Source organism: Carya illinoinensis, chromosome 6 (genome assembly GCF_018687715.1).
Source record: "Carya illinoinensis cultivar Pawnee chromosome 6, C.illinoinensisPawnee_v1, whole genome shotgun sequence".
NCBI lineage: Eukaryota > Viridiplantae > Streptophyta > Magnoliopsida > Fagales > Juglandaceae > Carya > Carya illinoinensis.
In genome coordinates this window covers 33,066,739-33,091,176 of record NC_056757.1, presented here as the reverse complement: position 1 = coordinate 33,091,176, position 24,438 = coordinate 33,066,739, and the positions used below count along the sequence as shown (strand labels likewise).

At 35.8% G+C, this 24,438-nt stretch overlaps 4 protein-coding genes across 6 annotated transcripts; 2 read left to right on the top strand and 2 right to left on the bottom strand.

Annotated features, from left to right (window-relative positions):
- Nucleotides 1-38: 38 nt before the first annotated feature.
- LOC122313132 (protein RER1B-like) lies at nucleotides 39-5,767 on the bottom strand. The gene is made up of 4 exons (XM_043127876.1): nucleotides 5,610-5,767; nucleotides 4,647-5,003; nucleotides 538-718; nucleotides 39-377 (listed from the first exon to the last, which is right to left on the bottom strand). Exons 2-4 carry the CDS (start codon nucleotides 4,991-4,993, stop codon nucleotides 327-329), a joined length of 579 nt encoding a protein of 192 aa, XP_042983810.1. The 5' UTR covers nucleotides 4,994-5,003; nucleotides 5,610-5,767; the 3' UTR covers nucleotides 39-326.
- A 6,680-nt stretch (nucleotides 5,768-12,447) lies between these two features.
- Nucleotides 12,448-14,871, top strand: LOC122312784 (zinc finger BED domain-containing protein RICESLEEPER 2-like). The gene is made up of 3 exons (XM_043127436.1): nucleotides 12,448-13,990; nucleotides 14,162-14,698; nucleotides 14,788-14,871. The coding sequence occupies exons 1-3, from the start codon at nucleotides 12,448-12,450 to the stop codon at nucleotides 14,823-14,825; spliced, it is 2,118 nt and encodes a 705-aa protein (XP_042983370.1). The 3' UTR covers nucleotides 14,826-14,871.
- A 2,577-nt stretch (nucleotides 14,872-17,448) lies between these two features.
- LOC122312464 lies at nucleotides 17,449-21,712 on the top strand. 2 transcript variants are annotated; one of them, XM_043127075.1, is made up of 5 exons: nucleotides 17,449-17,675; nucleotides 17,831-17,913; nucleotides 18,167-19,453; nucleotides 20,023-20,048; nucleotides 20,201-21,712. In XM_043127075.1, exons 3-5 carry the CDS (start codon nucleotides 18,226-18,228, stop codon nucleotides 21,017-21,019), a joined length of 2,073 nt encoding a protein of 690 aa, XP_042983009.1. In that variant the 5' UTR covers nucleotides 17,449-17,675; nucleotides 17,831-17,913; nucleotides 18,167-18,225; the 3' UTR covers nucleotides 21,020-21,712. The 2 variants fall into 2 exon arrangements, with proteins under 2 accessions (XP_042983009.1, XP_042983007.1); XM_043127073.1 differs by lacking the exon at nucleotides 17,831-17,913.
- Nucleotides 21,713-22,129: 417 nt separating this feature from the next.
- On the bottom strand, nucleotides 22,130-24,339 carry LOC122312466 (SNF1-related protein kinase regulatory subunit gamma-1-like). 2 transcript variants are annotated; one of them, XM_043127079.1, is made up of 7 exons: nucleotides 24,119-24,339; nucleotides 23,844-24,025; nucleotides 23,637-23,744; nucleotides 23,397-23,555; nucleotides 23,101-23,183; nucleotides 22,859-22,996; nucleotides 22,130-22,595 (listed from the first exon to the last, which is right to left on the bottom strand). In XM_043127079.1, the coding sequence occupies exons 1-7, from the start codon at nucleotides 24,303-24,305 to the stop codon at nucleotides 22,208-22,210; spliced, it is 1,245 nt and encodes a 414-aa protein (XP_042983013.1). In that variant the 5' UTR covers nucleotides 24,306-24,339; the 3' UTR covers nucleotides 22,130-22,207. The 2 variants fall into 2 exon arrangements, with proteins under 2 accessions (XP_042983013.1, XP_042983012.1); XM_043127078.1 differs by having other exon boundaries at nucleotides 22,805-22,996; nucleotides 24,119-24,338.
- Nucleotides 24,340-24,438: the final 99 nt, after the last annotated feature.

The window sequence follows — 24,438 nt, the reverse complement described above, 5'->3', positions numbered from 1 at the left end:
TAGGAATCTGCTATCAATAACAGAGGAAACAATGCAAGGGTGGAAATATTCTGCATCATGCAGATGCAGATACATTAACAGTCATCTGAAAAACGTAATAATTGAATCTTAATTGTATATGGACAATAAAAAGTCTCCCTGCAACATCGGCAATTCTTCTGGTATCATGAAAAAACAAGACAATTGAACTTCATATTACAATCCATACAAAAAAGAAATCTACTATCCTAAATCTTCCCTAAGCCTTTCCTTTTTTGTTTGTTCGTTTTTTTTTTTTTTTGGCCATCAGGTGAATTTGCCCTAATCATAATAAAATTAGAAGAAGTTCAGTCACCACGGGAGCCACCGCCACTCGCAGAAGGTTTCTTGCCATATTTCTGTCAATGATAAAAAGTTAATTTTTCAACCGCCAGAAATCATTTACAGGAAAGGTTGCTCCTACAGCAACACAAGCTAATGACAAAGGAACAAAATTGCTTCTAAGGATAAGTGGTCAGTCCAGATAGAGAAAGTTAATTAGAACCGTATGAATCTCACCTGCTTCCCTACGTTGAATGGAATATATTTGTGTTTGATCATGTGTGCAATTTGGCGCCTCATTGTAAGGACAAACAGAACAATCCAGTAACAAAGTAAAATGGGCCAGAAGACAGGAACATCAAACATGGCAAAGAAGGTCATGACAAAAGCAATGCACAGAGCTTTGGTGAAGGAGTACCTGAAGGAGTACATGACAGCAAACAGAAAATATTATCCAATGAATGCATCTTCAGAACAAAAATACTTGTGAAGCCATCCCTAGTAAATTGGGGAAAGGCTTTGGTAACTTGAGAAATATGCATATCAGCCGAGCAAGTTCACATAATTCCAGTGGCTAAAGAGATACAGGAATGACTAATGCAAATTGCAAGCTTACCCAACTTTCAAGGAAGTATCATGCATCAGCCCATAGGAAGCAAATTTGATCAATTAGGTTGTTTTTATACAATCCTTCGCAATTTTTTCTAGTTAGCACTGACCTCTCCAACATCTGCCACATCTAGACATATGGCTTTGTTAAAAGTACTTAAAAGTCAGAATCAAGGTCCGACAGAGGAAAGTAACTCTTTTTATCGGTAAACAAGATTTTATTCATCATAAGAATGGGCAAGACAGAGGAAAGTAACTTCTTGTCCTGTTGTTCTATAGTTTTCGCCATCACAAAGATATAGCAACAAAAAAGATAAGGCACAAATAGGACAGCTTATTTCTCAGTCACAACTATTAAATTTATATGCAGCTGCAAATACAAGTATTGACATCTTAGAACAAACAGTGTACAAGATATCCATCATTATGGAACTTTATATAACCCTATGCTCACATCAGAGTGTGAGATGGCAACCAGAAATTTTGAACCAGGGAGACAGAGGAGATATCTATACTTGCAAAAGGAAAGTAGATGCATAAATATGAGTAACACAGTCATAAATGAAAAACAAGAGGCCTGTTCGAAAAAAAAAAAATTCTTACCGATTTCGATAAGTAAAAAATAATAATTTACATATAAAAAATAATAATAATAATAATAATCCTTAGCCTTGCATGCTGATAACCAGGATGCAGCAATGAATACAAGGTTAATGTATATTCTTACTTTTTATATATGCAAGTTTTGCACATGCATCCAGCATTTGGAAAGGCAAGGCGGGGCGGCGCGCGCGCGCGGGGGGGGGGGGGGGGGGGGGGGGGGGGGGGGGGGGGGGGGGGGGCTATTACGTAAACTTTAAGAATTTTTCAAACAAGACTGAACTCTTTATTAAATCATTACATGTGACAATCCAATAAATCAAAATTGAGGGAGAGAGAGAATGTCAATTCTAATCCTAATCGAAATCCTAATAGTTCATGTGATAAAAATGCTTATTTTCTTCACTAGGAAAATGTCTACCGTACTAAGTCCAGCATGTGGACCCATCTTCGTCATACATGGGTAACATTAAAATATAAAAAAAAAAAAAAATTGACTCAAATAAGTGGCACAATGTAACAATATGCAGTAAAAGTGTTTCAAGTAGGTTTTCTATTGAAATCGTCTTTAAAACATGTTTATTAACTAATCCTCTCCACTGCCAGGTCTGTCAGCCCCTATGGCAAACTATTTCCTCAAGTTTTCATCAAAAGCCAAGAAGATAATCCCTAAGAACCATCTCCAAGATCTGTTGCCCTTTTAAAGCGAGGATTCCTTTTCTTTTCTTCTTTAATAAAAGTCCTTCCAAAGTGAGAAAATACAAAGATTTTGATCAAGTTTCCTCTTTATATCTCTAAAAAACATACCAGTAAATCCCTCCTACGATTCTATACAGATTCTCAGCAAACCCTGGGTTCTATAAACAAAGCATCTTCTTCTTTTTCTTGCTGCAATATCACAGAAGTACGTTTTGAGAAGTTTTCACACCAAACAGCCAACCTCAAAACCTAGAAGAGATCCCTAGAGGCAGCAATTTTTTTGTGCAACTCTAAACTGAGCAAAGGTGAGTTTTTCTTCATGATATCCATGAGATGAAAATTTTCCCTTTCGTAACGACTCTGATTATTCCTTAATGTTTCTTGGGCAAACTGGATCAACCGCAAGAAACACAGGAAATTGGTTCTCACACATGGAATTCAAGTTGACAAATTCTACCGCTTAGGTCTTCCCTTACTACATGGCGAAAAACCAAAGGCAAGGATTTTGTTAAGGCTTTTGTAGGTTGTATAAGTGATGATCATTTTTTTTTTAGATTTAATTTAATTAATTAATTATTTATTTATTTATATTGGCACCGGATGTCCAAGAACAACATCCCGACTAATCCTAGGGTTGCACAAGCCCTCGGTAAAGAGTTTCCTGCAAGTGCACCTCGAGCAATTCAAGGGGAAAATCCCACAGTTCAATAACCCCTAGAGATTGTTTGCACCCACGAGGATTTGAACCTAAGTGCTGATCATGGATAATAGGCAGATTTATGACAGATTTTGAGATTGCGAGTTGAATTAAAAAATCAGGAATTTCACAATCGATCAACTTCTTGAAGAGAAAACAAACTGATCTTCCTTGCATTTTAATTTTAAAATCTGTTCAATGCAATGATCACGTTACACAGTGAAGACTAAGTAGGAACTTGAGTGCTTGTCAGTAAATTAAATAAGAACTCATGCATTATTTGGATGAACGGGGTATTGTATGCATGCTAGAACTCAAGAGAATGGAGCTTAGGCCACTACGGAAATTCTGCAATACCACCACAGCTTCAGACAGCTGCTGTTTGGGCCCTCCTAGGACACTTGATTAAACCTTTAGCATCATGCTATTAACTCTCAATGAGTCATTCTTTCAATTACTCAAACCACGTGTAAGACAATCTTAGGAGTTACAGTATGGTCAACTCCACTGATACAGTGCAGAAATAACAACAAATACTCTTTTTCACAGCCAGTTGGACAAATCTACTAGGTCTCCACAAATCTCAGCGGTGTGGAAAATGCTTCCGATATGTATTCTGTGGTGCCTATGGAAGGAGCGAAATAACCAGATGTTTGAAAACAAGGATCGCTCATTACAAGAACTTAGATTCTTTTCTGTCAGCACTCTTTTTCTATGGGCCACAGCTGTAGATTTTCATGACCTCAACTTTCATGAATTTCTAGTTTCTGTTTCCTCTTCCTAAATAGGAGTTACCTTTTGTATACCATCTTGTGTACTTGGGCGATGCCTATTCATATCAATATAATCGTTTACTTATATAAATAATAATAATAATAATGACAAACACTAACATTCGGAAACCTTTGAGGCCCAATGTAACACCCTTGATTGAGTATAGGAAGATGGTGAATTCATTTATCAAAAAAAAAAAAAGGAAGATTGGTGAATGGAATCCCACATTGTTGGGAAGGAGAGTTCTTGCCCTTATAGGGATTTCCAAGGGTGTCCAGTTATAATAGAAAGTCCAAGCCATATTTAAAGTCATACTATAAAAGGGCTAGTCAAATGTCACATTTCACACCCCTTGAAATCCTTATGAAGGCAAGAATTCTCTTTCCCAAGTAATGTGGGATTCTTCAACACTTTCCTATACTCAAGTATTTACACACTAAAGTCCACCTTTGGAGCCCAAGTCCATACCTAATCATTTAGAGTGACCTTAAACCTTAGTAAAAATAAGTCTCAAGTGCAAACTTGATGGAAGTTACCAGCACATGCACCTTGCACCATTTAGCTAAAGCATTCAATGTAAAGAGAAGTGGCAGCCATTCCGTATGCGTAAATCAGTAATGGGAAAGCTAAGTCTAAGCAAACAAGTTTAGCAAACTAGAAGTCTTAAGCCACATTGGATGTCATGTGGAAATAAGTCACCTTAGATGTGTAATATGATATACAAGAGGAGTTATATTTTGTTGAAAAAGAAAACAAAACTTTCAAGCAAGGGAAATATGATATGACCTTAAGCATAAAAAGCATGCATAAAAAGACTCAAAAAACTTCAGAGATTTTGAACAGAATAATAGTAGCAATGACCAAGAATGTCTTTTTATAGGTTGCTAAGGATGCGTTGAAATTTTAATATGCCAGAACCACATCACTTGATAACAGAAACCGGACAACAAGAAAATTGTTCAGTTACCAGAACTTGAACTCTGGAAGCCGGCGAATGAATGGCTTAAATTCGTCAGAACCTTTTGTCGGCAGCATAGGCCCATCTGAAACTTCCATCTCTGGATCAACCAAAGGTGACAAGAATCCAATCAAAAGATTCAGCAGATAAATCCCTAGACCATATGAGATAATGTAAAACCCTTGAACATAATAAACTCGCAAAATGTAGATCAACGCTACAACAAGGGTCCCAATCCATCTATAGACTGCATGTGGAGTCGTCTTATCCAGAAAATACTGGTACCGCCTCCACACATCTTGCCAAAATATGTTCACGGGTGTTGATGCTGCATTGTCGCCCCCAAGTCCCTCCATTCAAATCAACCTTCACAACAAGACGGTAAGCTTCAATCAAACCAAGTATAAACCATGAAATACATTGCATGTATGTATATCATTAAGCTTGTGTATCTGCGTGTACAATATATACATGCATACATATATACAAATATATATATATATATTTCCATATATTTGAAACTATAAATTGAATTTCCGCAGTAACAAGATTTAAGTGAATGAAAACAGACATTCAATTAATTCTCAAGCACATCAAGCAAAATGCTAAGAAACGGCATTCATTAACCCAGATACACCCTGACAATAATAGAGGCGAGATCCATTCTTTTATTTTCCAGACCATTGTATTCCCAAGCATTTCTCGGAAACCAAACAGATGGTAAGGGTTAGGTTTAGGTCTACATATATTGAACAGACAATGTTCTCCAAGATCCATAAGAAGATAGCACAAGAAAATCAGTAAAGAGATTAAATGCAACGTCAAAGAGGAAAACAAAAGAGCAGATGAAAAAAAGAAAACAGACAAAATCGAAAATTGTAAACCATAAAGTAGGGCACGGATCGAAATCAGAACATGAATAAAGGGTAAATTAGGGAGAAAATTTAAGCTGTGAATGTGGGGGGAGCTGACCTTGGATGACTGTGTTGTTCCGAGCGTTGGTAGCCAAGACAGAAAATTTGATGCCAGGAAGCGAAAAGCCAGCAGATCTGTGCGGGAGAGAGATGACAGAAGTACCTTATTTCTTTTTCTCTTTCTTTTTTGGTATTATTTTATTTTCTTTTATTTTTCTTTTCCTTTTTTCTAAAGAGATATTAATTTCGTACTATAACGGACAATCACGCCGTTGAACGGTCTTTGAAGACGGAGTCACGGGGCAGCATCTCGTCGATTTCTTGTAGAGACGGTGACAATAGTTTATTATTATTATTATATAAATTATTTTTCATTTTTCCATAAATCGTTTACGACATGCGAGGCACGTGGTGTGGCATTTCATATATGCGAGGAGGTATATAAAAATGAAAAAATTTAGTTATAAATATAATTATGTACTAATATATATATTAATCTAATGTGATTTGTTAAAAATTAAATTTTATTAAAAATAGTATTAATTTAAATTTTAAATATGAAAGAATCAGTATTGACACGTAAATTAGTACGCGATTTTATTTGTATGTAGTAAAATTTTATAAAAATTATTTGTATTTAAAAGTTCAATCTTAGATTGAGGGAGAATATATGCCTCTAAAATTAAGGATTTTGCAATTAGAACCAATCTTTAAGATTAAATGAAGTGGTATTATTTATTGATCTTAATTTTATTAATATACAAATCATTTAAATCAGCTTAATGTTATAAGAGTTAAATGGCATGTAATATTACGTAGTTCATTTTAAATGGTTGTATCTGTTAACTACTTAAATGAATGTTAAATATAACACATACGATAATTGAGAATAACAAAATTTAAATGAAAAAATGACATTTATTTATTTTAATAGACAAGAAGAGGAGAAGTTTCTTGGAAGAATGGTGCCGTCTTTTAGCAAACAACATCGATTGATTTTTAATGACCATCTATGTTGTCGGCAAAAGACTTATATATGGGCATTGACATTTTCCTCCTTCTATTAGATGTCGACCTTTTTTTTTTTTTTTTTTTTTTAAATAGACTTCATTTTATTTAATGAAATCCAAGTTATAATTGTGATTAATTAATGTAAGAAAAATCCATATTACTAGCCAGATTATTCATCTGTTAAGAATTTTCTCGCTCATTAATTTCTTTATGACAAATATTATCTTAATTTCTATTAACTCTCACCTGACAATAGTCAATAGAGAAAACACTCTATTAAAACAAAATTGAACGACCGATCTTTAAAAAAAAAAAAGAGGTATTAAGACGCTTCATCCTCTCAATGAGGAGGAGTACAACCATCCACCTTCTTCTAACGGATGAGTGAAACTATCACCCACTTTCTTCCAAAGGAGAAGTATGACACTATTTTTATAAACTCTAATAATCTATTTCTTTTTATTTATAAAATAAAATAAAAATAAAGTACATAAAAATAGAAACACAAAAACACTACGTTGTCTAAACGAAAAACATGGGCCCATTAAACAATAAAACACATGGGCCCAGTCTGTTTGTAAGTGGGAGCTGACAATCTCTTTTTTAGTACAAATTTTTTTTTTAGGCATGCTACATAGAAACGCACCCAACATATTATAATTTTTTAACTGTAAAATAAAAGAGGATAAAATAATAAATTTATATTTTTTAATAGTGTGAAAAAATATAAGACTGTTGTGTATAATTTCTATTTTCTTTTTTTTTTCTTTTTTTTTTTAATAAATGGGTGGGATTCCAACCTAGTTTTCTATTTGGATAACAGGATGAATACTATCAGGTTATGAGATTCTTGATTAATATATTATGAGTATTGTGAATAATTTAAGATTGCATAAATCAGTCTTGAAAAAATATAGCCTAGACATGTGATCTTCATCAACATATTTAAATCCGAATTGTGTGAAATCTGAGAACCAATTAATGATATTCAAAAATCACGAGATGGGCAATCTGCTTGAGTTGGCAAGAACCATGAACTGAAATTTGTGGGTCATGTTCTCGCGGCGTCGTACAATTATTTATTTGATCTTTGTGGTTGCTCTTATTTGTATGTTAAAAGAAGTTGTTATACAGAAATTGAATGAAAATTGTGGATCATATCTAATGCATCAGTAATAAATATAATATTGAAAATGAAAGTTTTATATTCACAAAAAGATTATATAAAAGTAAATTTATATATTAGTATAGTTTTATATAATACGTTAAATTTATTTATAATAAAACTAACTTTCAATTTGTTGATGTGTCATATTTCTAAAATTTTAAAATTAATTGATTTTGTTTCTTTCAAATTAAGACATTTTATAATTCAATAGAGTTTTAAAATTTAAAGTTAGAGAGATAAGTACAATAAATTAGTATTGAAAAATTTATTATAGTGTTAGTGTCGTGTTTCATACGTCTTTGAGTTGAGCTCTCAGCAACTCGGATTTTCGGTCTTGGACTTACAAATACAAATAAAATACAACGAGATGGGCCGTGCTGGAGACTGAGAAGTCTCCAATGCCAATGTAAGTATTGTCTTAGGTAGAGTGTAAGTAAATAGAGGGTTTCCACGTGTTTAAGATCATAAACTGGTTTCTGTTGTAGGACTTGGGACCATTTGATTGGGTCGGTATGTTGTTTGGTCGGTTTGGGCCCTTCATGTATTGGGCTCAGACTCTGAAAATCCTCCTTACATATAATTTATGTAAATTTCCCACGCACTATTAGATACTTACTAAATTATGTGAAATGTAATTACGATGGACCTATTTTATTTTGATGCAGTAATACACAATAATTTAGCTTTTTCTTAAATTAAGACTTAATACAAGATTTTTTGTATTTTATCTGACAAACAATTGCAAATCTATGCAACAATTGAGACAAATTTGGATTCATTCAGATAAGTTATATAGAAAATGTGGAAAAAAAATAATATATATTTATAAATAATAATTTTATTTAAAAACTTTTACATTGCAACACTATTTTATGTACAGTAAAAATTTTCAAATAGCAAATCTATAAAAATGACGCTCAAAATAAAGGAGTGGTATTTTGAGCGGGCTACTCTACTCTCTGAGTGGCACCGCTCCACTTGACCACATGTTAGTTTTTTTTTCATATTTTTAATATATTTAAATATTTTAAAAAATTTTAAAAATATATTAGTATATTTAAAATCACTTGCTTAATCACTAAATTAAAAAAAAAGTTACCGAGCGGTACATTTGAACGGTAACAATTTGAGGCACACTAGGTTTTTTCCAAGATATGACGTGGAGGTCGGAAACTATGTTAAGAACTTCGGTCTAGTTCCTAAATATTAAGGTCCACAAGCTCGTTTTGTTGTAGTGATGACCGATTGTGCCCAACCAACTTGTTTGGCCTTGAACTTGCGTGGCAATGGAGGGTTCCTAGGTTGATGAAAGTTTAGTGTTTGAGTGATAGAAGTGGTGATGATGATGATGTAGTAGCAGGATAATCTAAGTGATGATGTGTTGTGTTTGATGCAACGTGGAACGGCTTGATGGTTTCCCTTGATGTTGGCGCTACTTGGATGATAGTTAGAGTTGGTATGGTGACCTGTAGCTAGGGTTTTGAGTGATGGTTAAGGAGGATTACAAAATTGGGAAGTGATAGACTAGGGTTGGAGTCTAGGATGGCTTGCTAGGGTTTGGATAGTGTTTGAATAAGTCTATGATTGTTCCTAGAGTTTAGGGATTTGGAGATAATAGGATTTAAATTTAGCAAGAGGATGAAGATTTTTTGTGGGATTTGGAAAGATGGAGATGATTGTGGAAAAATTCATAAGTTGTAGTAATCTATCAAGGAAAGAGAAGATTTCGGTTTTGGCAATTGGAGAGGGTTTTGGTTGACTTGAGTAATTCTAGAAATTGAGTGATTTTAGGAATTGGATTTGGAAGATGAGATGAGGATTCCTAAAATGTAGGAATTACCTTGTGAGAGTTTAGGTGGTTTTGGCTAGGGTTTATAGGAATGGATGAAGGTGACTAGGATTGCCAACTAAGACAAGAGATATATATGGAATGATGGAGGCAATGTGAATTTCGACTAGGGTTAATTTGGATGGATGAATGCTTGTGTGTAAACTAGATCTAGGGTTTTATGGCTTTATGGAAGTGATATGATATATACTTGGATCTTATGGAGGCTAAATGTGTTTGGTAAGTGAGAAAGTGTATGGAATGGATATGAAATTATAGATCTAAGGTATGACATGTGAGAATTATAGATCTATAGATGTGGAAATGTGTTGTGCTTGATTTATGATTGGGAGATGAGAATTTGGCCTTAGAAAGATGGAGGCTTAAGACATGTTTGATATGAGAGAAAATGCAAGAAAGAATATAAACAAACTAGAAAATGTAAGAACATAAAAGTATTTTTAAATTTTTGAATAGAGAATGAAAATATGCAAAAGATTGATAAATGGATGATATGAAAATTGAACAGAAAATAAACAAGAAATTGATAAACTGAATTAACACATATTTACGAATTGCAAGGTGATGAAATAAAGATAGATAAATCGACAATACCTATTCTAGAATTGTAAGGTGTTAATCCTCTCATTGAAATTCACGAATTGTACCAAAAAGAGCCTAAGTGTACAAGCACCGAAAGTATACAAAAACAAATTAAATCGTTTCACAAAGGAAAAAATGTCAAAAGATGGAAATGAAATAACTAAGAGTTCTATTTACAGAAATTACAAAGTGAAAACTTTCAAAAGGTCTATAAAAAAATAATTAAATAAAAATAAATAAAAGTAATAAAATATACTTGTATAGGCCATGGTGGCCGTGACATGCAATGGCTTATAAATAGCTTAGTATAAATCATGGCCCACGGCTGGACTAATCTGACTTATAACTGCTGATGGGTTCGGTATGGTGCCATGCATGATCTGCTAATAGGCATGGCATGGTATGGTGCCGTGCCTGATGTTGCATGGCGCATGCCCTTGCCTTGCCTAGGCGTTGGCCTAGCGTGCTATGCATGGGCGTACGGCGCAGGGGCATCCACATGCCTGACCGTGCGCTGGACTGCACCCAGTCGGTAACCTTGCTGGGTGTCAAGTAGGGGTGGGCAGATTTCCGAAATTTCCGACTCCGGCCGACCTCCGCTCCGATTTCGACTACATCAGAGTCGGAGTTTCGGAAATCGGAGTCGGAAATCGGAGGGGGTTCTTTTAGTTGAGCGGAGTTCGGAGTCGGAGTCGGATCCAAACGTGGCTCCGAATTCCGAACTCCGAACTCCGAAGTTTTTTTTAAATAATTACACAGATGCAAAACGACGTCGTTTTGCATCTGTGTTTAATGTTTCTACTTTGACTTTCTATCTTAAACGACGCCGTTCCAATTAAATAGGAACAACATCGTTTTGCTCTGTGAGGGCCATACCTCTTGAGCCATTTCTTCATGATCCGTCTCATGACTCTCGGACCACTCAAGTGACCAAGTCTGAGGCTCCGATCTACGCAGTACGCACTACTCACAGACTCACAGTCCACACTCTCGGCAGTCGGCACTCACACGGCTCACGGCGCACCGTCATAGGCTCGCACGCCTAACGCCTAACGGCTCACGGACTCACGCTGCCCAGTTCTCGCCGTCATCAACGGGTAAGTTTTGGGATTTAAATTCATGCCTTTTAGTAAATAATTTGTGATTGTGGATTTATAAATAGTGAATCTGTAATGGCTATTGATTTTGGATTGTGTAGAATATAGGAAATTAGAAATATGTTTGTATCATGGTGTGAATATGTGTTAAATTTTATCATGGTGTTTGTATCTAGAGCAGTGAACGGAATGTGTTTGTGAAAATGTCCCTGAAAACAATCATGTTATTTTACATCATTTTAAAGCCTGATTGTAATGGCAGTTGTACCTTTGGGGTCAATCCTCATATAATATGCAAATGATCTCCTGAAAGGAGCCTTTTTAATGAACTCAAATTATTCAAGAACATATCAATTGGTGAAGAGGCAATGGTGAAATTAATTGGTGAAGAGAAACTCGGATATCAAATGCAAATCCTGATACCTCTGTGTCATGGGGTTGCCCGGCAGTAAATGGAACGCAAGGAATTCCATTCAGTGGTTGCAACAAGAAACTGAATGGATTGTTATCAATAATGACAATTCGTTTTGGATTCTTTGATAGGATGGAGAGATCCTTCACGTGCTCCCGATGCTCGCTGTAATTCATTTAACAGAATCAAAGGTTTTATGAAAGGGAGATTTTTTGAAAGTTCATTTCTCCAACAAGCGTACTTAAATGACTTATAGAAATGTACGCTCATGGAATTATTAACCTTGAAGCTTTATACTGGACCAATGATTTTCTGTTTTCCACTGTCCATACCAAGTTTTCCAGCATAGTAAAGTCCACTCTATGTATATTCTATACAAAGTACAATTGGAAAAAATAAAAATAGAAACTGTTGGCCACGATGTTATAGATTATATATATATTAAAATATATATTAATGTTCTCTCTCAGGCTAGGACTTCTCTTAGGTAGTTGGTGCATGGTTATTATCATATATTTATATATTTATATATCATATAAATAAACTTTATATATTTATATATCATATATAATTCTATATAAATGTATGTGTGTTAATTAATAGGCCAAACTTTATATATTGTACATATGCAATCTATATACTTACTTGCTCTAATATCATTATCATATATACTTACTTGCTCTAATTTTGTATTATTTACAGTATTTACATGTTTTATTTTAGCAACTAACTTCCTGCTTTTAATTTAATTTTTCAAGTTCTTTGATTTCAAATAGTATGGATTCTACTACTAGTAGAAGTAGAGATTGTGGAGACAAGGCCAGTGATTATGCACCGGCGGAGGCTTCCACCCCGACGACGGCATGTACTTCCACCCCTAGAGCCCCATCTAGGGCTGCATCTAGACCAACATCTAGAGCAGCTACTTCCTGTGCATCCAGTCGACTCCCAGTAGATATAGAAGGAGAAGATGAAGATATGTTCAATGAAGAGGAGGAGATGGCAGATGTGCCCATTGAGCAAGATCGACCACCACGGCCTTCTAAAAAACGGTCTTGGACATGGGAACATTTCACTAAAATTTCTGGTGATAATGTGAACCCTCAAGCAAGATGTAACCACTGTGGGCAACTTTGTGGTTGCCATTCGAAGAAACAAGGCACCAGTGTATTGATAGCACATCTTACCGGTTGCCAGCGGTATAAGATTGCGAAGGGATTGGCGGCCACTGGCACTGATCAAACCAAGCTGAGTTACGAAACTCAAATGGCAACTGATGCTGGCGGATCACATGTTAAGAAGCTTATAATCCCTCAATATAGTGAGAAGATGTTGCGGAATTTACTTGCAGAGATGATCATTACTGATGAGATGCCTTTTACCACAGTTGACAAAAAAGGCTTCAACAAATTTGTGCACTGTCTTGAGCCACGTTTTCCCATGCCTTCACGGTATACAGTTATGCGTGATTGTTTAAAGAGGCATTTGAAGGAGAAGACGGAAATGAAAGAGATGTTTTCTCGGACTGGTCAGAGAGTGTCATTCACCACTGATACATGGACGTCCATACAAAATGTGGGCTACATGTGTATCACAGCCCACTTTATTGACAGTGAGTGGACACTGCACAAACGGATAATTGGATTTAAAGAGATAGTTGATCACAAGGGTGCATCCATTGGTGCAATGATGGATGATTGTATTCAAGACTGGGGAATTAAAAAAGTCCTTTGTATCACAGTTGACAATGCTAGTGCCAATGATACTGCAATTGAGTGGTTTAAGAGAAATACAACGGTAAAAGAAGATATCATTCGTGGACACGAGTTTATACATGTCCGATGTTGTGCTCATATCATCAACCTCATTGTTTCAGAGGGGTTGAAGGAGGTTGATGATTCAATTACCAAAGTGCGCAACATTATGAGATATGTGAGGGCTTCCCCCCAAAGGCTTAGCAAGTTTAAGGCGATAGCAGAACAACTTCAGATTCCATGTTCCGCTATGTTGTGCTTGGACGTTCCGACTCGATGGAACTCCACATATATGATGTTGGCGGTGGCGCAGAAGTACGAAAGGGCATTCCAGCGAATGGAGGTCGAGGATGGGGGTCTGAGGTATGCTTTGATGGAGTCTACTGGAGGGAGAAGGGGACTCGGTGCGCCGGATGCAGTTGATTGGGATCGTGTGAAGTGTTTCGTTGATTTTTTGAAGTTATTTTATGATACAACTATGCGGATATTTGGATCCAAATATTGTACTGCGAACTTGTACTTCGACGAGCTTTCGAGGATTCATGATCACTTGCAACAGAATTATGGTAATAGCGAGGGATTGTTATTTGCTACGGCTATGAGGATGAAATCAAAATATGACAAATATTGGGGGGATATTGTGAAGATAAATAGATTATTATTTGTGGCTGCAATCCTTGACCCCCGATATAAGTTGGAAATTATACAATTTTTCTTTATTGACATCCTTTGGGAAGAGAAGGCTGAAGAGTTTATTCGAGAGCTGAGAAAGGATATTGATGACTTATATGGTCACTACAACAATAATAGTCATCCTACTCCAGCCAGTGGTAGCCGTAGCTCCTCACACCCGACCAGTTCGACATCTTCCGGTGATTACACTGCTTCTGCTGCATCTCTTTCATCACCATTGGTGCAGCGATATCATCAAAGGCGTGCATCGAGGAATATTATGCAGTGTAGATCTGAGGTTGAACGCTATTTGATGGAAGATGTTGAGGCACCTAGTGATGCATTTCAGTTATTAACTTGGTGGAAGGTTCATTCCACCAAGTTTCCTATTCTTTCCCGAATAGCTCGAGATTTGTTGGCTATTCCTATCACTACGGTTGCCTCTGAGTCGGCGTTTAGTACTGGAGGTCGTGTGTTAGATGCTTATCGGAGTTCATTATCAGCTTCAACTGTGGAGGCCCTCATTTGTACACAGAATTGGCTATGTGAAATGCCCATTGGAGTAGATATCATTGATCCCGAAAGCTATAGGCTTGAATCAGGTAAATTTATAGTTTATATGCTTTTAAATGATAATTTAAATATTTATTATGTTTTAATTATTCAACTTCTAATTTTTATGATTTTGTAGACCTACTCGTGAACCCTAGCATAGTTGCAGATGAGTGATAATTGTGGATGAGTTACAAGTACATGGATGGGTGATGCTATTCAGGTACTAGATTAGTATTTTTAAATCATTTAAAAAATTATTGACAATTTCATAATTCATAATTTCATACTATATTTTTTTAAAATCTTTTCATATGTATTATTTTGCAGATAAAATATTATGAGAATGAATACCGAATGGTGGTGGCTACTGGTTTAAATTTCAGGAATCAAGACTTTTTTCCTTTCTCGATGTTCAAGAATCAAGACTTTGTTATTGTTTAATTACTAATTTACTACTATTTGGTTGTGTAACGTATGACTGTTTAATCAATGTTATTTGTATTTATGTTATTTAGGTAGTTGGGCCTAATATTAAGTATGGGCCTTCGTAGTTGGGCCTTCGGAGTCGGAATTGGGCTTTCGGAGTCGGAATTGGGACAAAGCCCAAATATAGTCGGAGTTCGGACTCCGGCTCCGATCGAAATGCCGACCTCCGATCGGAATTCCGAATTCCGATCGGAATTCCGACATCCGATCGGAGTCGGAGTACGGCTCCGTTCGGAGTCGGAGTCGGAAAAAAATTTTCCTCCGACTCCTATCGGAGTCGGAGTTCGGAATTGTCGATTCCGACTCCGTCGGAGTCGGAGCCCACCCCTAGTGTCAAGGCATGGCTATGTTTGTGTCTGGGTGTCAACAATGAGCCTATCAAGATTTGTCATGGAATGGTTGGTGGGGGCCACAAAGAACGGCATTCTGACAAACTAGCCCAGTGCGTGGTGATCAGTGTCCAACTAATCCAATGCCTGCGTGTCGAATAGCTAGCTACCATTATTTATCCATCAGCTCAGATCAGCGCCATCCTAAGCCTTTGCTTCATCGGCTCGACTCTCACTAGCCGCCAAGTCCACCGCAGCCATAATTTTGTGTACGGCTTTGGACAAGCATCTCAGTTTATTAGTAAAAATAATTATCCGTAAGTTTATATTTCGATATAATAAAACATACAAATGATGTGAGATGCAGAGCCCTGATGAATTCACTAATAAATGGTATTTTAAAATTTTAATAATTATAATAGATCTAGTTGTAAATGATACATTGACACGCTAAAATTCAAACAATATATTTTAGATTTAAGTGCGAAAGTTAGAGCTTAGAAATTGAATTTTTAAGGCATAACATATTTTGTAGTTGATATAATAAAACAAAAATTCTATATAAAGTCACTTTTACGTATTCTTTTGTACATTTTATTAATATAATTAGTTATATATTAAAAAAATTAATACAGTCAATGACTCAATCATATCAATAAAATATACAGAATGTACAAAAAAATGACTGTATGTAATATTACTCATAATAAAAAATAATAATATTAGATAAAATTATAAAATGTCCAAATCTTGTGCATTTCTATTAAAAGAATAAGGTTCATCATTAAAGAATGAATTATCTCACATCTGTCCCAAATTATGTCTAATTTTTTTTAAAGGGTACAATGAATTTGCTTGCTCTATCACTATACAACTCATTTTTGCATCAGAATTATGTTATTTGGATAACAATTTATTTTTTATTTTAGAAAAAAATAGAAATGCTACTCATCATTCCCACACTACATATTATTATATGATTTGTTATTTTTGTCTTTATATTTAAATATACATATTTACATATGTATATGTATGTGTTTAAATATAAAAACAAAAATGACAAATAGAATTTTTCATTTTATAATGAGTGGTACTATTTGAAAGTTTTTACACTACATATTATTCACATGACATAATTTAATTTATAAGATTTAAAATTTATCTTCTAAATTAAATTTTATCACGTATATGGTATGTAGAATAAATGACTTCAAATAGAATTATTCTTTGATAATTTGGTGAAATAATTTAATTGAAAATATTTTATTGGAGGGGCCATTTTTAGGATTGAGCAAGAGAGAAACAAATTAAAAATAGAAAAAAAGAGAGAAGAAAATAGGATACCAATTAAAAAGAATAATATTAAATATAATTATAGAATATGTAAATTTTGCTTACTCTTTTTTTTAAAAAAAAAAAATCTATAATCAAATAATAATAATATTTATATAAATTCTAAATTTATTATTTTTTTATAAATAAAATCTACAAAACTTACCCAGCAAATATCACTTAACAGCGTAAAACGTCCAAAGTAAAACGAAACAGAGCTCGGCTTCAACTTCCCAGCTTCCTTAAGCTAGGTTTAGATATCTTAATTTATTTTATTTTATTATTATAATATTTTTAAATTTTTTTATAAAATATAATAAATAATTTAATATTTTAAAATTTTAAAATAATAATATTATTCAAATACATTATAATAATATTATATTTAATTTTTAACTTTCATTTAAAATTATATCATTTCATCTTAATGTTCAAATATTATCTTATTTGCTTTTAGATATTAATACATTTAGATATTTTATAAATATAAATAATAAAATAATAATAAAATATAAAATAATTATAATTTTTATTATGATTATTTCGTAATGTTATTTATTATTTTATTATTATTTTTATTTATTATTATTTAATATTTTATCATTACTTTTTTTTTTTATTCGCGTAATATTGATCACTCACTGCCCAAACGCGACCTTAAACTCTCTTTTCTTCTTCTTACTGCTCCTGCTCTGCTCTCTCTTCTCCTCCATTCATATTTATTCGTTCTATTACCCTTGTCCATAATAATTCCATCTTCCTCACGTACAAGAACTCTCCCTCTCCCTCTCCGTGGCTCTGTTTCGATCTCTCTTTCTGGATCTACAGCTTCTCTTGAACCTCGATATCTGTGGTCTTCGCTGTATTTGTGACTCAGGTGAGTTTTTTTTCTTTTTTGATTTGTTTATTTTGTTGCCTTTTGACTTAACAAGTGTGTGGACATTGAAACTGATTTTTTGGAAGAGACTATCATCTCAAGAATTCACTTCGACTAAGCCTAATTTTATTGTTGCTTGGTTAAAACTGCTTCAGCTACGTCTTGTTCCGATGTATCATCGCTTATTACAGAAGCATATGACTCGAACACCTGTACTTTAGTCTTCGACTTTAAAAAGGTGGTACAGTTAACCTATACCTCGAGCTCAACATGTTATCGTTATGATTTTTTTCTTTTCTGGGTGTAGCTTTAAAGTTTAAATAGGTAATAAGAGATACCAAGATAAATTATCATCTGTCCCAAGAGTTAAAGCGGATATAAAATGGCATAATAATATGATAAGGCCCAGGAGAGACTGAGGAATAGTTATTGATAGGGAAACATAATTAATTACCATGAAATTTTTTTTTTGGGCTGAATGATGTGTTCAGGTGACCTTTTGATGAGCTGATGAGGAATTGCTATTGCTTGAGAAACATAATTAAGTACCATGTCTGATCACGTTACACAATCGATCCATCACGAGTCCAAGGAAGAAGTTCATGATGCTGAGAAGCACCCTGTACATGGTGGGCCAGAGATTGCGATAGAAATTTGTGCTGGAGGATTTAGAGAAGTAAGTAAAGCCAAGGAAGTTGATATTATCAATGATAATGAGAATATGACAGCAATTTCAAAACGATTGAGGAGAGAGAGACATAGTTACCGATCCTTTCCCATGTTCAATCTTTCTCGAAAGAGACAGGGTGGTGTTTTGGCTTTAAAGAATGATGAAGCCATGCGTCATGGGGGAGTACTGAGTTTTCAAAATGATTCCAGCCTTGGGCATATTACTGGTTCTGTCCACAGAAGTGAGAGTCATTTACCTTCAAAATCTTCAGAGGCTCCTCCTGAAATGGACACTCTTGAATTTCGTTTTCAACCTGGAGGCATCTCTCAGTCCTCAGAGCAGCAGGTGAAATCTCATAAAGATCTTGAAACGAACAGCTTAGCTGTTTCAACGTCTCTTCAGGATGATTTTATGAGGTCAAGTTTAAAAATTGTGCCACATGGAATTAACAGCGGACTGTCTGGACAAGATGACATAAACCAATCAAACTCCATTATGGCATCAGAAAAACTCGTTCAGGACACTAATCATCACAACCATTCCACTATCTTGGTACATGAGAAGAAATTCAGTAACTTATTAGACTCCATAACATCTGGGAAGTCCTTTTTGAGGCAGAAGGCGTATCATGTTGGTAAACAGAGCAGCCCCCCAGAGACGGCCCAAACAGAAAAATTATATCATGAATGTTATTCGCTAGCAAGACTGCCGTACTCTGTTGATGATGTGGAGGCTATGAGAACCTACACCACCAATGACTCAATGAGAGGAGCAGCTAGAAGTCCTTTTAAATTCTCCCAAACAACTCACCATATTATGATCACGGAAAAGACCGATGTAGACTTATCTGATAAACGTCAAATACCAAGGGAGTCAACAGTATCTGCAAAACTCCAAAGAAAAACTTTAAGTGAGATTCTCAGTTTATCCCCAGATTTTCGTTTCCACATTCAAAAAGGAGTGAAACTGCAACCTTTAGAGAGCTCCACAGAAAGTGAGGGAAAAGAAAATGTTAGAGATGTAAATGTTCCAGATGGACTGAAGAACGAATCATCAGCTGAAACTGATACTATGGACATGGATGTTTTACAGGAGAACTATCTTCCCGGTATGTACACTTGCCATATTTGACATTTTGGATTTGACGTCGGATATAATTTAGATTAATTCTGGTGGCTAGTTTCAACAAATAATTCACAAGAAAGATAAGAGATATGCCCAAAACATAGAGAAAATTCTGAATAATATTGATTAATAATAAAATTTGAAATTATTTTATGAAGCCCACGAGCCGGACTTAAATAGCTGCAAAATTCGAAATTATGAAAATTTTTCCAAAAATGGAAAAGTCTAAATTATTGTATGAGAAATTAATACATAAATAAACAAGAATCCTATAAAAAATTTGGTCAAAATCAAAATCATTGATATCCCATATCAATTTGGATCTGCACCAGGATTCTATCAAATAGCATTGCACCGTTTTATATGGATAGGATTCTAGGTTCTACAGCATTACACTGAGAGTAAGATGCATTTTATTGGGTGATGGACAATAACATTTCTGGTCTCACTGAAGTCTATCAAATAGCTCTATAGGTATCATGCCTGAATTTTCATGTACGTAAGCTTATCTGTTCCCTTTTTTGAGCTGATGGTACTGCCTGTTTGTTGCAGGTGGTCCTTCATCCTCATCTAGAAAGGTAACTCTTGCTGTGTTTTGATCTTTTGGATGGTGTGTCCTTGTATTGGTTGTCAATTGACTAATCCATGCATCTATTTGTCTTCCAAGTAAATTGGGTTTGTATTACATTGGTGCTATGATAAAGCAATAAAATTTTTTTGAATATTGTAGTTCCTCAAGGGGAAGTCACAAACATCTCAAGCTGCAGATGCTTCGGCTAGAGTAGAAATGGAGGGAAGACCCCTGAATGGGGTGGTATGTGATCTAAATCATCCTGTTCCTGATCTTTCTGCTTTGGCAAGCCCTATGGGTTGCAGTGAGACTAGCTCATCAAGAACCCAGAGTTTGGACATTGAACAGCTTCTTTCTGATGCCGAGCAGCCTGAGACTTCCAAACCTAGTGGTTGTCAGGATGACCTTGTAGGACTGGAGCCTGAGACTTCCAAACCTAGTGGTTGTCAGGATGACCTTCTAGGACCGGAGCCAAGCAGCAGGTGGGCCAAACGTCTCAAGTTGAGTTCTCCAGGTTCTGCTCATGGTATCAAGAGCTCAAAAATGGGAGAAGCACCTACCCATGAAGAGGGCAATAAATTCTTCAGCCAAATTTTAAAATGTGGCATAACCAGTTCTGAACCCTCTCTGGGTAGATGTCATGGTAAGGAACAGATGGAATTAGGTCAAAATGCTAAGTTAATAAGGAATGGTGAGTCCTCTTCTGTTGATTCAGGGAAGAAAAGTCAATATGTAACACTCTCACATCCTTGGATTCGGAGGTGGTGCCATAATCGGGTTGCCTCTCCCCAAAAGAGGCCTGAGGCTGTGGTGGTTTGTGAGCCACAATGTTCAAAGGCAACATTAGATGGGTTTCAAAAGAAGCAATTTCCAAGCATTGCTGCTATGGCATTGATGGGGAAGGCTATGTGTGGTTTCCCTCCATGTGAGTATACAAAAAGAGGGCCTTTTGTTGTTTGGAATACCAAAGGGTCGTAAAATAACTGTGCCCTGAGTAATATGGATTCATTTAAGAGCAAGCAAAGAGATGTGCGGAAAGAAAGAGTAAACAAAGAGATCTAATGGAATATTGCCCGTTCCAGTTGTTGAAAAGGGCAAGAAATGCTTTGGCTATTAGTAATAGGGAAGAGATGTAGAGTGTTTTCTTTTCCATTTCTGATTCAGAACTTTCTGTTATTTTTCGTCTTTTCTTTAGAGGAATATGTTTTCTCGCTGCTTGGTGGGAGGAACTCCAAAGAGGATTGTTTCTTGACCATGGCAATTTGGAAGTGAGGATGGCACAACCAGAACTAGTCTTGTGATAATTTCAAAAGCACCTGCCTTGCTGCTGATGTGGTCTGCTGTTCCTCTCAGAATAACTAGAGTGAAAATCTGAGTACTGCCAAGGAACCAAGAATTAGATTCATTGAAAAAAAATGAAAAAAAGAAACGAAAAGAGAGAGCTGCATCTTCATGTCTGCTCACATGCAACCACACAGAGACAGACTCGTATATATGTGAATAGAGGGAGAACTTAAAAATTCTATTTTTATGTTTCCTGTATGTGTATATGCTTTGTTTTGGTTTTTCTTTTCCTGTGTTATTCCTGATGGGTTATTTTGGATGACTGCGGTTTGGGAGAGAACTCTTAGTTTGTGTTATAAAATGGTTGAAGTGGACAAGAGTTATGCACGTGCATTATCCTTCTGCTACCACTGATTACTTAAATGTTCTTGAGCTACCTATTTTTCATTAGGCTGAAAAAGAAGGAAACCTCAACTAAGAAAGTGAGGTAGATGAAAGGAGCAGAGATCTTCCTCTCCATTCTCGTTTGAATGATGATGTCTTCTCTTCAGTTTAGAGGTCAATGCCAGATTCTATATAATTCTTTTCCCTACCTCTTTGCTACACGTTGCTTCATCTTTTGAACATAATTGTTAGAATGTTCCTCTGGAAGCTCAACCTTTTATCTTAACTTAAAGCACATTTTACACTTGAAAAATCTCATCCAAAGGCTAGCCAACCCTATGCTTGCTGAATGCCAAGCATGAAAGGGCCACCTTACAATAGCTTTCGCTTGGCAGGGACGACAGAACTTGTACATCTAGCTTGGCAAGAAAATCCAATTAAGACCAAAAAAAATACAATAAATGTAGAAGCTTAGCCAATAAAATACAGAAAAGAATGTCACTGATTGCAAACTAGAGTTCCGTCTTTGACATGACACCCAGTTTGTTCCAGAGCAGATTCAAAAAATCCAACTCCATGTATAGTCGAGTCGATACACGGCGGGGCAAACTGAATTATTACATCTCTTAGGGTGAGAACACCTATGGCTATATGAAAATCATCGACTAGAAAGCTGAAGGTGCTTTTTGTCTCTGCCATGTTTTTCATCACTTGCATGAGTGTGTCAGTTTTCTTGTTGATGGCTGGTGAGTCCATTCTTGGAAGAAAATTATTTTTCAGACGCAGGATCCCTGCCGAGAAAAGAGCTCCGAGGTCCCGTTCAATGGTCGGATCAGAACCCTTATTGCCAGTTTCCACGTGAATGAACTCCTCAATGGTTAGGTTCCTATGGTTATGTAAAAAATGCATTTGATTGGAAACAAAGATATGCATTATAGGGTCTAATACTCATTTTACATTTATATAGTTTATAATCTAAAATAGCTGATGAAGGTAGCAGCCAGCAGGACGAAACTTTCTAATCAAACTCTGTTGGTGATTCAATACCTTGGAATCTAAGGCTGGAAATTAAAAGGGATGGAAGTGAAGACTTACTTTCTGTCATGAAGGAAAGTTTCATTCTCTATAAGAAGATAGATATCACTGCACCTTATGCTACCAACGAGCCTGTTAGTTTCTCGATTTAGGACAGCAATGGCACCAATTCGGCTTCGCCACAGAACATGCAGAGCTTCTGCTATGCTTTGGTCCCCATATACATGAACTACATGCTCTTCATTCTCAAACCTGAATAAAGAACAAAGATGGGATTAGATGCAAAACGAGTCTATTAAAATGTGTAAATAAATCTTCCAAAAGAAAAAAATTAGCAAGGGAGCAGTGTGATGTACAGGAACTCTGATAATGGCTTATTTGCAATGCTATCAAACCACTCGAGTCCACTTGATTGAAGAAGCAATTGGATGACTGCATTCTGCCATTTATCCAAGCATAAGCAGAACTAAAAATAATTCATGCATTGTTTTACTTCAAACAAAAAAGCAGCCAAAGATCATACATACTGACTATCTCATTCAATGCAATAATGTACCATAGGAAGAACCGGAGAATAAAACCAAGCAGACTTTGAACACTCAAATTGCCAGTAGAATTTGCAAAGCAAATTTGTGTCCAGATATATACGTACCTGTGTAATAAAACCAGTGACATTGGAGTTGGCTCGGTCTATGACAGGCACAACTTGCAACGGATGTTTTGAAAGAAGCAACAGAACACGAAAGAGTGTTTCGTCTAAGTGCACAGGGAAAAATGGATTCCAAAGGAATGATTTAGCTAGCTCTCCAACCTATTGAATGAACGGCGATCGAATATAGTTGTTGGAAGAAACAGAACACCAATAAAATTACATACAGAAAAGACAAAGCACCTTGGTTTGGCTAATGTCAGGATTCTGTGCTAGCATGGCGAAAAAGGCATTCCCCCGAATCTCTTCACCTCCAACGCCCTTGGCACGCCTTACCCCATTTTCCAACTCCTGTAAAAGACATTTTTGTATGAGAAGTTCTTGGCATCATCCATTGCATTACAAAGATGGTGGGGGTTTGGTCCTAAGAATGTGGAAAAGGGAAATCACCTCAAGACACCAGAGAAACATGCTTGCAAAATCAATGAAACCAATATACCGATCCGAAAATCTTCTGCGGTCATAATCGGGGTCCAAGTCTAAGATATCCGCAATGGGAACACCAAACACATCCTTCTCGTACAACATTTGTATCGCATCCCCCACAGTATCCCCAGTTTTCAATTCCAGAACTTTTAATAAAATGAAAAATACAAAAACAAAAGTTCAAAAAAAAAAAAAAAATTAATTAGCATATTCAACATGGGTTTATCTCACAAACCTACCGGAGGAGTTATTGATGCCAGGAATGGAACTGATGGGGATGCGATCAAGAAAGAGTTGGAGAGAAGTGCCGGAATCAAGTTGTTGTTTTTCGTGGTCGGTGTTAAGGTTGGAAATCAGGACTTCTTTCTTCTCCAACATCCCACTTTCTGAGTCTTTCATTAAGGATTCCATTTGCCTGGAATCCATATCACTGTGTCATTGTCTCAAATTTGCGTTTTTCTTTGTTTATCCTTTTGCCTTCTCCACTCTGTCACGAGAGTGTCATGCATTATGGGACAGGCGTAGGAGCAGTAACAGTTCCACGTGTTATGGAGACACG

What these genes read in the sequence shown, in the direction of transcription:
- LOC122313132 (XM_043127876.1), bottom strand. Translation starts at nt 4,993, where the DNA reads ATGGAGGGACTTGGGGGCGACAATGCAGCATCAACACCCGTGAACATA. An exon ending in CTTCCAGAGTTCAAGTTCTG is followed by an intron (nt 719 to 4,646) that starts GTAACTGAACAA and finishes GTACTCCTTCAG; the next exon opens with GTACTCCTTCACCAAAGCTC. An exon ending in CATTCAACGTAGGGAAGCAG is followed by an intron (nt 378 to 537) that starts GTGAGATTCATA and finishes TATCATTGACAG; the next exon opens with AAATATGGCAAGAAACCTTC.
- LOC122312784 (XM_043127436.1), top strand. Translation starts at nt 12,448, where the DNA reads ATGGATTCTACTACTAGTAGAAGTAGAGATTGTGGAGACAAGGCCAGT. An exon ending in TCACTTGCAACAGAATTATG is followed by an intron (nt 13,991 to 14,161) that starts GTAATAGCGAGG and finishes TCCTTTGGGAAG; the next exon opens with AGAAGGCTGAAGAGTTTATT. An exon ending in AAGCTATAGGCTTGAATCAG is followed by an intron (nt 14,699 to 14,787) that starts GTAAATTTATAG and finishes ATGATTTTGTAG; the next exon opens with ACCTACTCGTGAACCCTAGC.
- LOC122312464 (XM_043127073.1), top strand. Translation starts at nt 18,226, where the DNA reads ATGTCTGATCACGTTACACAATCGATCCATCACGAGTCCAAGGAAGAA. An exon ending in ACAGGAGAACTATCTTCCCG is followed by an intron (nt 19,454 to 20,022) that starts GTATGTACACTT and finishes TGTTTGTTGCAG; the next exon opens with GTGGTCCTTCATCCTCATCT. An exon ending in CTTCATCCTCATCTAGAAAG is followed by an intron (nt 20,049 to 20,200) that starts GTAACTCTTGCT and finishes TGAATATTGTAG; the next exon opens with TTCCTCAAGGGGAAGTCACA.
- LOC122312466 (XM_043127078.1), bottom strand. Translation starts at nt 24,305, where the DNA reads ATGGATTCCAGGCAAATGGAATCCTTAATGAAAGACTCAGAAAGTGGG. An exon ending in TGGCATCAATAACTCCTCCG is followed by an intron (nt 24,026 to 24,118) that starts GTAGGTTTGTGA and finishes TTTTATTAAAAG; the next exon opens with TTCTGGAATTGAAAACTGGG. An exon ending in AAGCCATTATCAGAGTTCCT is followed by an intron (nt 22,997 to 23,100) that starts GTACATCACACT and finishes TTCTTTATTCAG; the next exon opens with GTTTGAGAATGAAGAGCATG.